The sequence below is a fragment of the Tetrahymena thermophila genome (genome assembly GCF_000189635.1).
Source record: "Tetrahymena thermophila SB210 genomic scaffold scf_8254707, whole genome shotgun sequence".
Lineage (NCBI taxonomy): Eukaryota > Ciliophora > Oligohymenophorea > Hymenostomatida > Tetrahymenidae > Tetrahymena > Tetrahymena thermophila.
The window spans coordinates 65033-81325 of NW_002476472.1; the positions used below are offsets into that span (position 1 = coordinate 65033).

The 16293-nt window shown below is 22.6% G+C and overlaps 5 protein-coding genes across 5 annotated transcripts; all 5 read left to right on the plus strand. All coding sequences in view use genetic code 6, as the record gives it.

Moving 5' to 3' along the window:
• Positions 1-190: 190 nt before the first annotated feature.
• Positions 191-856, plus strand: TTHERM_00895750 (glutathione S-transferase, amine-terminal domain protein; the record flags this gene model as incomplete). The annotated part of the gene is made up of 1 exon (XM_001031225.1): positions 191-856. The coding sequence occupies one exon, from the start codon at positions 191-193 to the stop codon at positions 854-856; it is 666 nt and encodes a 221-aa protein (XP_001031225.1).
• Positions 857-1858: 1002 nt separating this feature from the next.
• On the plus strand, positions 1859-2524 carry TTHERM_00895760 (glutathione S-transferase, amine-terminal domain protein; the record flags this gene model as incomplete). The annotated part of the gene is made up of 1 exon (XM_001031226.1): positions 1859-2524. One exon carries the CDS (start codon positions 1859-1861, stop codon positions 2522-2524), a length of 666 nt encoding a protein of 221 aa, XP_001031226.1.
• Positions 2525-3891: 1367 nt separating this feature from the next.
• TTHERM_00895770 (glutathione S-transferase, amine-terminal domain protein) lies at positions 3892-4557 on the plus strand (the record flags this gene model as incomplete). The annotated part of the gene is made up of 1 exon (XM_001031227.1): positions 3892-4557. The coding sequence occupies one exon, from the start codon at positions 3892-3894 to the stop codon at positions 4555-4557; it is 666 nt and encodes a 221-aa protein (XP_001031227.1).
• A 1260-nt stretch (positions 4558-5817) lies between these two features.
• TTHERM_00895780 (Sec7 domain protein) lies at positions 5818-13244 on the plus strand (the record flags this gene model as incomplete). Its single annotated transcript, XM_001031228.3, has 20 exons — positions 5818-5941; positions 6068-6189; positions 6467-6685; positions 6758-6812; positions 6899-7511; positions 7604-7816; positions 8082-8503; positions 8607-9056; positions 9118-9444; positions 9584-10329; positions 10380-10667; positions 10718-10793; positions 10864-10951; positions 11011-11773; positions 11841-12050; positions 12106-12225; positions 12287-12383; positions 12434-12566; positions 12628-12973; positions 13092-13244. 20 exons carry the CDS (start codon positions 5818-5820, stop codon positions 13242-13244), a joined length of 5565 nt encoding a protein of 1854 aa, XP_001031228.3.
• A 431-nt stretch (positions 13245-13675) lies between these two features.
• On the plus strand, positions 13676-14742 carry TTHERM_00895790 (histone methylation protein DOT1; the record flags this gene model as incomplete). The annotated part of the gene is made up of 5 exons (XM_001031229.1): positions 13676-13700; positions 13776-13879; positions 13938-14003; positions 14096-14410; positions 14515-14742. 5 exons carry the CDS (start codon positions 13676-13678, stop codon positions 14740-14742), a joined length of 738 nt encoding a protein of 245 aa, XP_001031229.1.
• Positions 14743-16293: the final 1551 nt, after the last annotated feature.

Below are 16293 nucleotides of genomic sequence, written 5' to 3' on the forward strand. Positions count from 1 at the left end.
AATTATAAATTTGTAAAAATTTGGCTTATTTAAAATTTTTTTCTTATTTTTATCTAAAATTCTTAAATCTAAACAATTCTGATAAGCACGTTTTTTTAAGAAGTGTTTCAAAGCTATTTAAAATATAATAATAAAATAATAAAAACATAAAATAGAATATAAAGAATAAAAAATAAATAATTCAAGAAAAATGGGCTGTTAAAATTCAACTGGTTAAGTAAATGATATTCAAGCAAAAAACAGTGCTAACTTAGTTTTAGGTTATTGGGGACTTCCATTAAGAGGTCAACCTCTCAGATATATCTTAGAGCTTGCTAACTATCCTTACACAGAAACTAAATACACTTTATCTCAAGCTACTGATTGGTTTGGTAAAGATAAATAAGAACTAGAATTAGATTTCCCAAATCTTCCATATCTCATTCATGGTGATTTCTCAATTACAGAGTCTTCTAATATTGCAAACTATTTGATCCAGTTAACAAAATAATATTATCTTCAAGGAGAAGGCTAAGATAAATACAGAGTTGATAACATTAGATATGTATGCGATGAACTGGCAGCTAAAATATTTTCATCAACTCTCTAGAAGGAAGAAGAAAAGAAGAATTAATTAGACACTTAAATTCTTCCTAAAATTAAATAGCTCTAAAAGGTATTAGGAACTTAGACTTCATTCTTCAAGAAATTGACTTTAGCAGACATTTATGCTTACACAGCATTGGCCTATTTCAAAAAGACATACTCTAAGGAATATCAGCAATTCTCATCAGACTTCGATCCTTTTTTAAAGAGATTTGAAGAAATTCCTAGAATAAAAAATTATCATCAATCTTAAAGATATAAAAAGTTATGAATTAGTATTATTCATCTTATTTGTTTTATCATAATTTTTGTTATACATATAAAACTTAGATTGTAAATTTACACATTTTTAAAACAAATATGAATAAAATCTTTTGGTAGAATGATCTTGAAAAATAAAAAATAAGTTAATTAGTTTTTGAAATATAATTTTTTTATTTAAAATATTGTTTGTAAATTATTTCAAACTTTATTATATTTTATTTAAAAAATCATTTTAAAAAATTAGTTTTATTTATTTATAAAGATTTAATAATATATGATGGATCGATGATTGATTCATTTAAGAAAACTTGTTGTAAAATTAAATTATTAAAATAAAAAAAATAGTAAAAATCATTTTTGCTTTAAAACTATGATTTTTAAATTAAGACATTTATTAATTTTTTAATAAATATGAATGAATAAAAAACTTTTGCTTAGATGATTTTTCAAACTAAAAAATTTATTACTAAAATGAAAAGTAGTTTTTTTATTTAAAATATTTTTTGTGAGTAATTAAAAAATTTTTCATTTATTTAAAATTATTATAGAAAATCAGTTTTCTTTTTTTTAATATTAAATATTCTATAATGGATGGATTTACTGAGTGATTTATTTATGAAAACTGGTTTTAAAAATAAAGTATTAAAATTAAAAAAAATTGTAAAAATCAAATAGTAAATTTTTTAATCAACAATGATTTTTGCAAAAATTAAATTTATCTATTTCATAAGGACAAAATCAAATTTAAGAAAATAGAACAAATAAAGAAAATTTCCAACAAAATTAACAAATCTATGACTTAACATTAAAGTTTATTACAAAGAGAAAATTATGAATTTGTAAAATTTAGCTTATTTAAAATTTTATTCTTATTTTTATCTAAAATTTCTAAATCTGAATAATTCTGACAAGAATGTTTTTTTAAGAAATTTATCAAAGCTTACAAATAAATATAAAATAAAAACATAAAAAAGAATATTATAAATAAAAAATATAAATTCAAGTAAATATGGGCTGTTAAAATTCAACTAGTTTAGTAAATGATATCCAAGCAAAAAATAATGATAACTTGGTTTTAGGTTATTGGGGACTTCCATTAAGAGGTCAACCTCTCAGATATATCTTAGAGCTTGCTAACTATCCTTACACAGAAACTAAATACACTCTATCTCAAGCTACTGATTGGTTTGGTAAAGATAAATAAGAACTAGAATTAGATTTCCCAAATCTTCCATATCTCATTCATGGTGATTTCTCAATTACAGAATCTTCTAATATTGCAAACTATTTGATCCAGTTAACAAATTAACAATATCTTCAAGGAGAAGGCTAAGATAAATACAGAGTAAATAACATTAGATATGTATGCGATGAACTGACAGCTAAAATATTTTCATCAACTCTCTAGAAGGAAGAAGAAAAGAAGAATTAATTAGACACTTAAATTCTTCCTAAAATTCAATAGCTATAAAAGGTATTAGGAAGTTAGACTTCATTCTTCAAGAAATTGACTTTAGCAGACATTTATGCTTACACAGCATTGGCCTATTTCAAAAAGACATACTCTATGGAATATCAGCAATTCGCATCAGACTTTGATCCTTTTTTAAAGAGATTTGAAGAAATTCCTAGAATAAAAAATTATCATCAATCTGAAAGATATAAAAAATTATGAGTTAATATTATTCATCTTATTAGTTTATCATAATTTTTGTTATACATATAAAGTTATGATTTGTAAATTAACACATTTTTAATAAATATAAATAAAATATTTTGATAATATGATCTTACAAAATAAAAAATTAATTTATTACTTCATTAAACTTAGTTAGTTTTTTTATTTAAAATGCTGTTTTTAAATTATTTCAAAATTTGTAGTTTTATATTTTATTTAAAAAATTTGTTTTCTTGTTTATAAATATTAAATATTCTATGATGGATCTATGAATGAATGAATGAATGAATGATTGATTCATTTATGAAAATTGGTTGCAAAAATAAAGTATTAAAATTAAAACTATTTGTAATAATATTTTTACTTTAACATATAAAATAATAAAGTTTTTAAATTAACACATTTTATTAGCAAATATGAATAAAATCTATTACTAGAATTTTTAAAAAAATAAAATTTAATTTATAACTTATTTGAAATGTAGTTTTTTTTAAAATATTGTTTGTTGATTATTCAAACTTCATTATTTTATATTTTATTTAAAAAACTATTTTAGAAAATTAGTTTTAGTTAATAACAAATATTAAATATTTTATGATGGATTGATGAAAGGATAGATGGATGGATGATTTATTGATTGATTCATTTGCGAAAACTAGTTGTAAAAATATAGTAAAAATTTGTAAAAATAGTTTTTACTATACATATAAAACTAAGATTTGCAATTAATTAAGACATTTTCTAAGCAAATATGAATAAAATTTTTTGCCAATTATATCTTTAAACTTAAAAATTTATTACTAAAATGAAATGTAGATTTTTTATTTAAAATATTATTTGTAAATTATTTCAAACATTTACATTTATTTTAAAAATAATTTTAGAAAATAACTTTACTTCATTTATAAGTATTAAATATTTTATAGTGGATCTAAAAATGAATGGATGATTGATTCATTTGTGAAAACTGGTTATAAAAATAGGTATTAAAATTAAAAAAAATTGTAAAAATCAAATAGTAAATTTTTTAATTAACAATTAATTTTGCAAAAACTTAATTTATCTATTCCATAAAGATAGAATCAAATTTAACAAAATAGAACAAATAGAGAAAATTCAGAACAAAATTAACAAATCTAAGACTTAAAATTAAAGTTTAGAACTTAATGAGAAAATTATGAATTTGTAAAAATTTGGCTTATTTAAAATTTTTTTCTTATTTTTATCTAAAATTCCTAAATCTAAATAATTCTGACAAGCACGTTTTTTTAAGAAGTGTTTCAAAGCTATTTAAAATATAATAAAAAAATAATAAAAACATAAAAAAAGAATATTAGAAGTAGAAAATATAAAATTCAAACAAAATGGGTTGCTCAAATTCAACTGGTTAAGTAAACGATATCCAAGTAAAAAATAAAGATAACTTAGTTTTAGGTTATTGGGGACTTCCATTAAGAGGTCAACCTCTCAGATATATCTTAGAGCTTGCTAACTATCCTTACACAGAAACTAAATACACTCTATCTCAAGCTACTGATTGGTTTGGTAAAGATAAATAAGAACTAGAATTAGATTTCCCAAATCTTCCATATCTCATTCATGGTGATTTCTCAATTACAGAGTCTTCTAATATTGCAAACTATTTGATCCAGTTAACAAATTAACAATATCTTCAAGGAGAAGGCTAAGATAAATACAGAGTAGATAACATTAGATATGTATGCGATGAACTGACAGCTAAAATATTTTCATCAACTCTCTAGAAGGAGGAAGAAAAGAAGAATCAATTAGAAACTTAAATTCTTCCTAAAATTCAATAGCTCTAAAAGGTATTAGGAAGTTAGACTTCATTCTTCAAGAAATTGACTTTAGCAGACATTTATGCTTACACAGCATTGGCCTATTTCAAAAAGACATACTCTAAGGAATATCAGCAATTCGCATCAGACTTTGATCCTTTTTTAAAGAGATTTGAAGAAATTCCTAGAATAAAAAATTATCATCAATCTGAAAGATATAAAAAATTATGAGTTAATATTATTCATCTTATTTGTTTTATCCAGCGATGTATGAGAATAAAAAATTTATTAAGAATATGAATTATGAATTATATATTTTATTATAAAATTAATTGAATATAAATTTGAATAATTTTTTTTTTTTTAATTTGAATATTCAAAAAATATTCGAATAATAAAATGAATATTTTATTTTAGAAAATGTATTTATTATCATGCATATTAAAAATCAAATTATATTTATTGAATTATTTTTTAAACAAACAAACAAACAAACAAAAAAATTAATTATCTATTTAAATATTATTAGATAGATATCTTCTTCAGTGATAGTATTATATAGAGATGTTAAATGGTTAACCGAGTCCGTCTTTTTAAATTTTAATAAATTTAAATTAAGGATGAATTTAGAGAATTTTAAGACTCTTACCTAGCAACTCATTCGTTTTCCTGAACGAGGTTTTACGGTATTTGTTAGATAGGTAATGATATCAAATCTCAAATACTTTTGTACCTTTATAGCCATCTATTCTTTCAAAATTTTAGCAGAATTAATTGTTTTCTTAAATGAAGTATTTTCTTTAGTAAAGCAAATATTAATCTAAAAAAATCAAAAATTTGAAACAGGATAAAAAAATGATTTTAAGAAAAAAATATTTATTTTTTAAGTAGTGATTTTAAGAATACATTTTTAAAAATTTTATAATCAGATTTCATTTTCAAATTTCCTTGTCAGAAAATAATTTGAGGATAATAAATTCTATTAGATTTAATTCAAAATCAATTTTGATTAGATAGTTGTTAACAATTCATTATTATAAAAAATATTTACTTTAAATTCGATATTTTTAAACATCAAAAAATGCAGATATCAAATGAAACGAATAGATTTTTGACTTGTTTAGTTAGGCTTATCAAATCTGTTAATATAAAAATTAAAAATAGCTGAAGCATATCCTTTGATAATTAGTTTGCATACACTCATAAATAAATAAATAAATAAATGCATACATACAACTATATAGTTTCTATGATTTTTTTTTCTGGTTTGTTAATTTAGAAAGTAAAAATAAATAAAAATAAGAAAGTAATAAATTATTAAATAAATAAATAAATAAAAATAGAAGTATTGACTTTTAATTGCTTGTTTTTGATATATATTGCTTACAAATAATTAATAAATAATTTACAAGATAAAATATTGAATATTTGATTTTTTAATTTATTTATAATAAGTAACAAAATAGCTAATAAATAGTTTGTATCTTAAAAATGGAATAGTATGCAGATAGTCTTTAGACTTTTAAGACTATTTTAGGAGAAGCGTTTACAGATATCCTTAAACATTTACCTAAAAAGTATAAAGATTTTAGAGAGCTAGTCTAAAAAACATAAGGTAATTTGAAAAGCTTTTTTAAGAGCGAGGAATTCTTAATCATTTTATAATAATTTGACAATCTTATTTACTAGCTTTATAAATGGAAATGTTTAAAATTTAATATAAAATTACTTATAATATTAGAGGAAGTCATGAATGAAAAAGATAAAAAAGCAATCAATGGTAACAAGTACTTTATTATATTTAGCATGGCAATAGGCAGTCATATTCCTCGTTTGTGTTAATCATGCATTCATTACATAGAAGTAAGAATTTTATCAATTAATTTTGCAATTAGTGCGTTGTTTACTCCAAAAATATGAAAAGAAAAAACAAAATCATTATTGAGCAGATTAATTTGCAATTAAATATGTTAATTTATCATAATTTTCTGTAATGTATTTGCGATCGGACTCCATAAATGATGACTATTAAAATTTTTGAATATGATTATATCAGGTTTTATTAACAGTAAAAATGATAAAAACAAAAAGAAATTAGTAAAAACTTTACAATGAAATAATCTTAATCTTATTTAAATAGAAATTGATAGCATATAGATTTATGGACGGAAACTGCTATGATTATACTTAGGATAAACTATCAATAGATGGCGAGAAAAAAGCTCAAATCGATCCAAACAGAAAGTTAATTGATCAAATTATTGATTCAATATGCGATTGTGTCAATTTAAAAGATGAAAATGTTCATCTGCAAATAATTCGTTCACTGCTAACTATTGCAACAAGCTCTATTTGTTAAGTAATTTAAATTTAGAATTAAAAAATCTATCTTAGAATTTTAAATAAAGACCTTTATACTATCTAAAAATAGGTTCATGGCTAAAACTTAGAGAAAATAATGAGAACTTTGATTGTCATTCATTGCAGTAAATAATTAAATCAAACAAACAATCAATTTTATAATAAAATTATTTTGACTGAAATTTGAATTAATTTATTAATAAATAAATAGCATCCAAGCAGCCATAAATTTAGGATCCTTCTAAGCACTCATTTACACAAATAATATTAGAAACCTTTAAAAGAATGGAGAAGAATACTCTTCTTTCTTAAGAAGAGACTCAAATTTACCAAAACAAAAAGCAAATAGGTCCTGTGTTTAATCCAAATTCAAGCTCAAGTTATAGAAGCTAAGGAAACTCTAGCAACATTCTGTTGAGTGCCGATTAAAGCGTTTATTTGATGTAAAATCATGAAGGATAGCAATAATAACAACAATAGTAAAACTCTGTACAGATAGATCCTCTTACTTCAAATAATGAATTAATGAATTAAATGGTGATTTAAATAGATGAAGATTAACAAAAGTAAATTATATCTAACTATGTCTCTAAAGTAGTTACCAATTTGGTAGATGATGTCTGCATTTATGAAGATAAAATTAAGAAAATTCAAAGAAAATACATGAACTAACCAGAAAATGAAGTCCAAAAATAAGCTGAAATTAATTTGATTCCTCGTAAGTCAGTTCCTAACATGCAAGATGTAGATACTCCTCAATACAAAAAAACTACAATTGCAAGCATTAAAAATGAAAAAGAAATAGATGCAGGCAAGTTTGGCTGGTATCAATTTGTTTGTTTATTTAAATATAATTTAAAAAAACAAATACAAAATTAAATTTTTCTAATTTTTATTTTTTTATTAATAAAAAAAGGTGCTTTGTATGTAGAAATGAAGCTTCCAACTTCTGCAAAGATACAAGAGTTCCTATTTGCTCTAAAGAATGCAAAAAGTAACATATGGAGGAAGTAGCTAGAATCGCTAGACTTTGTTTCAAGGGTTAAGAAGTAGCAGTAAATCAATACATTATCGATGCCCTCACAGTTTTTTAATTTTTATGTAAACTTTCTCAAGAAGACCCTAATAAGTAACTTATTTAAACTCTTAATAGACTTAATATAAATTATTTAAACTACATATAAATAATTGAAATAAACAAATTCTATTTAGATCGATAGATAGATATTGAAATGATATTCATTTTTTTATTAAAAATATTATTTTTCCATTCAATTTTAAATTAAAGATAATAAAAAATAATAAATTGTAAAATTTATTTCATTTATAAATCAATTTAAAATTTATTTCATTTATAAATAAATTAAAAAATTTTAATTTCTTAATATTAAAAGTAATTTGAATGCTAACCAATTGAGATAAAAAGTAATAATTTTAGAGCTTATTTTAAAAGTCATGGACTAAGCTGGATCTGTCTTCCTTTCAAGAAAAGAATTCGTTTAAGCTGTCTAGGATAAGTTAGTTCCTTCTTTGCTTTAAAATTGTTTGAGCACAGAAAAATCTGTTTATGGACTTAGTTTCAGCATTGTTGCTAATTTAATTGACAACTTCAGAGAAAATTTAAAAACTGAAATTTCTGTCTTCATAGAAAACATCTTTGTAAAAATATTAGAAAGTACAAACAGTAACTTTTTCAACAGAGTGTACTGCTTGAAAGTCTTTAATAAAATATTTTCAATTCCTAGAGCAGTGATTGAAATGTTTGTAAACTACGATTGCTCAATGAATTAAAATAACACTATTGAACAATTGATAAGTAATTTATCAAAACTTTTAATTATATTTTGAAATAACAATAAAAAAAATATTTTCATTTATGATTTTGATTGAGTTTATCAATTGTTGTTTTAAATAATTAGCTTTGCTCACAAAAATTTCTCAGGGAAAGTATTAGAAAGCTGAATTTTAGAATTTAATTCAACCTGAGTAGGCTTAAGAGTTAAAAAATCTATCTTTAGAATGTATTGTATAATTAATGTAGAGCATAAATGATTTTGTAATGATTTGCGATGCTCAAGAAAATCAAGTTGTTTCCAAGAGTGAATTGCCAAGTAAGGAAGAGTAGAACTTATAAACAGAAAACGAAAACAATATTTCCAAAGTAAATAACCAAGATGAAATCAAAGATCCTATTGAAAGAGAAAGATAAATGAAGCTAGAGTTCTAAAAAGGTATTTCTAAATTCAACTTCAAGCCAAAAGTTGGTATAAGACACTTCATATAGCATGGTTTGATTGAAGAAGGAAATCCTAAACATTTAGCAGAATTATTCTTTAAATTTAATAACTAAATTAATCATGAAAAAATTGGTAAATTAATAAGATTTCATTTTTCAAATTTTAATAATTAATTATATTTTTTTAAATAAAGGTGAAATATTTGGATCTCATGAGGAAAACAACAAGAGAATTCTTGCTGAGTTTATTGAATATCTCAATTTTGAAAATTTAGACCTTGTTAATTCTTTAAGGAAATATCTGACTTACTTCTAACTTCCTGGAGAAGGTGAATAAGTTGATAGAATCTTAGAAAAATTTGGTGAAAAATACTCCTTAGATAACCCAGAATGCTACAAAAATGCAACAACTTCTTACACTCTTTCATATGCTCTTATGATGCTCCACACCTCATCTCACAGCGCACAAGTTTAAGAAAAAGAAAGAATGACTTTGCCCTAATTCATTAAGCTCGTTAAAGGTTATCCATTTTAAAATATTTGTTTAATTTTTCTTATTTAAAAAAAAAATTAATAAAATCTATTAATATATTAATTAAATAAATGATTAAATTTTACTTCAAACTTTTGTAAATTTATTTTGTTTGTTTGTTTAAATAGGTATTGATGATGGTAATGATTTGCCAGAGTAAATGGTTGTTAATATGTATAATGATGTGAAGAAAAACCCTTTAGGTATTCATCATTTAGAGGCTTCTAAAAAGGCATTCGAAGATGCTTTGACTTCAAGCGTAAGCAGAAAGCATGAAATGTTTTTAAAGGAAACTGAACAAATGTTTGAAAAGGGATAAATGAAAATATAAAGAAAAGAAAACGAGAAATATATTCAAGTTTTTACTAAAGATTATATTTTATCACTTTTGTAGATAGTATGGAGCCCTGTCTTTGCAACTATAAGCTAGGCAACCATGATTGAATAAGAAAAAGAAAGAGAAAATCTTGATTTAATTGCCAAAGTTCTCACTGGGTTTAAAAATAGCATTAAATTACTGGGCTAGTTTGGTATGCTAACTGAAAGAGAGACTTTCGTTTTTGAGTTATGCAGATTAACAGGCTTACTGACTCCTCAAAAGCTAATCCGCCAAAAGAATGTGCAAGCTATTAAAATTATGTTAGAAATATGCACTCAATGCCGTAATTATTTAGGAAGATCTTGGAAGATATTACTTGAATGTGTTAGCAAGCTTGACAATTACTACTTGATTGCATAAAATTTGAGAAGAGACATTGATTTATTAAACAATGACACTTACTTCCAAGATAATAACAACATGCATCAAGATGAAATCGACAAGTATAATAGCTAGGTTATTATGAAATACATTGACATGTCTGAGATCGATAAGGTAGATATAAAGATTACTTAAGTTTTTTAGTTAAATTTATTTTTTAATAGATATTCCATCTGTCAAATTAATTTGATGCTGAAACTATTGTTGAATTCATTAGATGCTTATGTGAGTTGAGTAAGGAAGAGCTAGAAAACATTCATAATCCAAGAATTTTCTGTATTTAGAGAATCGGTGAAGTTACAGAATTCAACATGTCAAGAGTGCGTATCATTTGGAATAAAATATGGGATATTCTAAAGGTACATTACAACAATGTTGGTTGCCACAATAATATAAGAGTCAGCTGTTTGGCTATAGACTCATTGAAGTAGTTAGCTGTTAAATTTTTAGAAGTAAAATTAAATTTTGTCTGAAAATGTATTTAAAAAAAATATTAATCAAGAAAACTGAACTCGCTCATTATTAATTCTAAAAAGATTTTCTTTCACCTTTTGAATACATTTACTAGAGAAATCCATGTAAAATTTGACTTCACTAAATACTTTTTAGCAATTATTTAATATATTTATTTATTTAAATATCAAATAGAATAAAATCTAGAAATTAAAGAACTTATCTTGAGATGCCTTTTCATGATGACAATGAGTAAGGCTTAATATTTAAGATCAGGATGGAAGTAATTAATCAATCAATATATGAATAATTTTGAATAAATAATTTTTAATATTTTAAAAGAGTTATTTTGAGAGTTGTCAATTTAACTTTGTAAGAAGATAGTCAGATATTATTAGATTTAGCTATTTAGATTACTGATTTGATTATGAATCAAAAGAATCTTGATAATACTTTAGATGTGTTTGGCGATTTGATTCATGCTCTTACTAATTAAACTAAATACAAAAATGACATGATAGCTTTAAAGGCTTTAGATCATTTGAAGAAATGCATACAATACTTAGTTGAAAACACTCAATAAGAAAAGGATAAGGATTAAGAGTAAAAATAACACAATAAAAATATTACTGCGATGGAAGCCAGTATGACTTCTGAAGCAATTGCTGAAGACGACACAAGTAGTAGACACTCTAAAAACACGAAGCAAAATATCATTATCAATGAATCAAAGAGACTGCTTGAAGGATATTCAATTCCCATCTTAAGCAATTTTGCAAGCTTCTTCAATGACGATAGACCAAAAATGATCATTAAAAGTGTAACTTATCTCTTCGACTCCATTAAGCAATACAGCTACACATTTAATCAAGAATTCTGGAATCTTATTTTCAAAGGAGTATTAAGACCTCTTTTTGATGATATGCAATTTACCTTTTAAAAAAATAAATCTGGCTAGACCGATATCATCAAAGCTACTAAAAATGCTTGTTAGAAAGCTTTCACAGAGCTAGTGAACATTTTCGTATAATAATTTGATACTTTGCATCCTTGCCTCACAGACTTCATAGCTATTATGAATAACAGCATTTCTACAAATTAAGAAGTAAATTATTTTATTTTATTTTTAAAACTTAATAAAACAAAACATATTTTCTTTCTTAAAAAATAAGATTATTTCTTCGATAAGTTTAAGCAGTTTGAAGACTTTCTTAAGCAGAATAGGTTAGAAATTAAATGAAAATGAATGGAATCTAATTATTGAATCACTATAAGGCCTAGCTTTAAATTGCAAGCCTATAGAAATGCTTGAAGCAAAAAATGCAAGTGAGGACTTCAATGTTCCAATTTAACAATTGCTTAGCAAACCTATTTATAAAGATGTAAAATAATAATAATGAAAATATTTCAAACTTATAATTTTACTTAAAAAAATAGACAAAATATGATGTGAACATAGATTGCTAAAAGAATATTATCTAATGCGTAATCTTTAAAAATATGGTTGAACTCATTCTCAACATAATTGAAGAGTTTACAAATAATTTAAATGAAAAAGTAAATTTTTTATTTTCAAAAGAAAGTAAATAATGAATCTTAAAATTAAAATTAAAAATAGTAAATCGATAGCTTGACATATATCCTTAAAGATTTCTCTGAATTTTGCGATGAGTTCAACTCTCGTCTTTATCTCAGATTCTACTTATGGAAAAGCGGTAATTTAAAACCATAAAAATAAACAACTAAATATTAATTAAATTGTTAGGCTTAAATAGTAAAAATGAAGCAATTCCCGTCCTAGGTAAATAAGAAAAACTATCTAAAGGAGGTGTATTATTAGTGCTTTATGAGAGATATAAAAGAACTTAATCATTAGAATCATTAGATATTTTCCTCGGGTAAAATTTAATTTAAATTAATAAACATTAATTAATTAATTAATTAAAAATTACAATTTAGTGAGACAGAAAATTACTTGAGACAGCTAGAAAATGTTTTGAATGAGATTAAATAGAATAATGAATAATAAATTTTAAAATAACAGTAGTAATAATTATAATAGTAATCATAATCATAATCATAAAATTCAATCAAAAACTCTAAGCAGGGGTTCTCTGAGAATAACACTCCTTAGATGAGTGAAAGAGGACAATAGAATTAAGTTATTTAGAATGTAAACACTATGCACCTAAATGACAAATTATTGAGCTATGCTTACGAGGATAAAGAAAGATAACTCAAGGCTCTTAGATTCATTGTTGGTTCTTACATATTGCCTAATCTTCATGACATAGACCCAAAGGAAGTAAATAAATAAAAAATTATTATAAATTAGATTAAAATAAAATTTAATTGAAAAAATAAAATGAATTTAAATTAAATAAATTAAATTTAATTGAATAAACTTAATTTAATTAAAAAAGATTGGAGAAAGATTGAGGAAAATAGTTAATTTATTATTAGAGGTCAGCAACTAAGATGCAGACATTGATGACGACTTTAATTATAATTTAAAAATAATCCTAAAAAAATACTTTAACTTTGTTTTTGATTTGGCTTCTTCAACTAAAAGATGAAAAAATGTAGATAAAAAAACTCAAAGTTTTAAAAACATTCAGCAATGAATAAATAATGTAAGAAAGTAAATAAATATAAAAAATTATTAACTGTAAGTGATGTTTCATAAAAATATTTTATATTTTTTTGATTGTTTAATTTTGTATATAAAAACTAAATAAATTTTTATTGATTTGATCTCATTTAATTTTCAAAGAAATTTAATATTTTGTCAAATGTTTTTCCGATAATAATAAAATTGTCTCGAAGCAACCAATAAAAGCATAAAATTGTTAAAATTGTGCTATTTTTGTGAAAATGCTTGAAAAATTGTAAATTAATTAAAAAACCTGATGGTAATTAAAATTAATCTGATAAAGATAAATATACAAAAATAGTAATTCATTCTCAATAAGAACAAGCAATATTAAATTCATAAAACCTAATAATAATGACTTCACCTTTGGAAGTGCAAGGTAATTAATAAATAAATTAATTAAATTTTTGAGAGTCTTCATTCTCCATTTAAACATTTTTTCTTAATATATTAGAGAGTAACTTTGAAGAGCTGATTATCGTTCCAGAAGAGTATTAAAACAAGCTTAAATAATTGTAGACTGTATTTGAATAAATATACCAAAAATACCCATTTAAGGTATCAAATGTAAGATATTTTATTTGCACAATTTTTATGAAGTTAAAACTTACTTTAGAAAATAAGCAAAGAAGATGAAGACAATGATTTGGAGCTAGGTGGTTAGTTTACTTACGGGGAAATCGTAATTTTACTTACATATTTTTGAGTTTTTTAATTGTTAACTACCAAAGTAGAAGTGATTATACATAATTCATTATTTTTTATCTCAAAAAGGAATTTGTTTCGTTGGGAGAAATTTTTTATTTGTTGAAAAATAAGTATGGAGTTTTAAAAGACTAAGGCAAAGATATATTCTATGATTTGGGATCTGGGTCAGGTAAACCCACAATAGCTGCTGCCTTACTACATTAATTTAAAGCAACAAATGGAATTGAGCTACTTAAAAGTTTAGTTAGTGTATCTAATGATGTCAAATCAGATATTGAGAAGAATTAGTAAGAATTATAGAATAAATTAAATAATATTAATGGCACAAGAAGTTGTTAATATCTTCAAAATATTAGCTTTTAATCTTAAGATTTTTTACAGGTAATTTAACTCTTAAAATGAAATGTTATTTATTAACTAAAAAAGAATTTAATAGTTTTGACTGATTACTAAAATTAATTATGTTTTTTATATTCAATAAATAGTTTGATTGGTCTGATGCTGATTTAGTGTTTGTTAATGCTACTTGCTATGATCCTCCATTTTTATAAAAGTTATATGAAAAGAGTCTTAAAATGAAATAAAATAGCATATTTATTACTACAACAAGAAAGTTGCCAGTTTAAAACTAAACATGGTAACTCCTCTGTTTTTTCAAAAGAAAAATGGACTTTGGGAATGCAACAATTCATATTTATTAAAAGTTAATTTGATTAACAATTCTATTAAAACTATATTAAATAAACATACTTTTAAAACATATTTAAATATTTTCAATTTAATTTATAATTATATATTTGTATTTCTAAAAATTTAACAATAAATAAATAAATAAATAATATTATTAAAACAATTTTACAGTTAAATTTTTTAGCAACTATAAAGACTAAAAAATAATTTTTGTTATATTTTTATCATTGTTTCAAAAACTATAGGCATTTTTTAAACTTGTATAAATATTTAATTTAATAAAAAAATATATTTCTTAACTTGTGAAGATTAATTTTAAAAGCTTATTTTCATTTTTGTAAAATAATAATTTCAAAAAAAAATGTACTCCTTATTTTTATTTTGCAATATTTTAATAATTTCATTAAAAGAATCATCAATTTTATTAGTAAATTTGGAGTATTTCATCAAAAAAAGCTCTCATTCGTCTTAAAAGTATATTATAGTAAAATATTTTATCTAAAATACTTGAATTCATAACAATAAAAATAATATTTCTATGAATAAAAGTTGTACAAATAGCTCTATTTAATTTAAATAATTTTACTAAAGAGAAATAAATCCTATTTGCAATTTTATATTTATGAGAATATTTTTTAACAATTTTACAAAAAATAGCTAAATAAATTTTAAATTGTTTATGATTAAAATATGCTTTAAAATAAATATTCCATTAAAAATTATAATTCAAAATAAATGTAAAAAATTGTTCATAAAACAAGAATTTATATTATTAATAAATTGAATAACTTATCTCTCATTTTATTACTTTTAAAAAAAAATATCTATTTTAATTATAATAATAAATAAAATAAATTGTTTAACAAATTATTTCATTGAATTAGCTGTTTTGAAATACTTAAAAAACTTAATTATAATATTAGTAATTCCATTATTTATTTATTAATGGATATGCATCGTTTGTTATTTATTTGAGGAATAAATACAAGGTACTTTGAATTTAAATAAAAAATGATGAAAATTCTATTAGAATAAAATAAACATATCTAAGAAATTTGAATATATTAAAATAAAAGCTGATCATATTCTATCAAATTTAATGATTCTAAGAAAACAAGAAAGATTGAATAAGGATGCACTTGATTATCATTAATTAATTAAAGAATAGGTTGAAGAATCAATCAATCAATCTGTATATTTATAAGAATAAAAACCTTTTAATTTCTTAGATTTTACTAAATCAATTAAAAAGGCAATTAATATACAAATCATTTAAATAAAAGAAAAATAAATGATTAATAAAAACCTCAGGCAAACAAATAAACAAACAAACAAACATGCATTTAAGTATTAATTATATTTTTGATTGATTAATCAACATATTAAAGAGATTTGATAAAACATGATAATTGAATTAAGAATTAGAAATGAGGAAAAGAATTGAATGAGCAATCAGACAAGCACGCAAGTGATTGATTGATTGATTGATTGATTAATAGAAAGATAGACTGAGTAAATTAATCAATATGAATAAGAATATATGATTTAGGTATTGTTTATGTATGTGTATATGT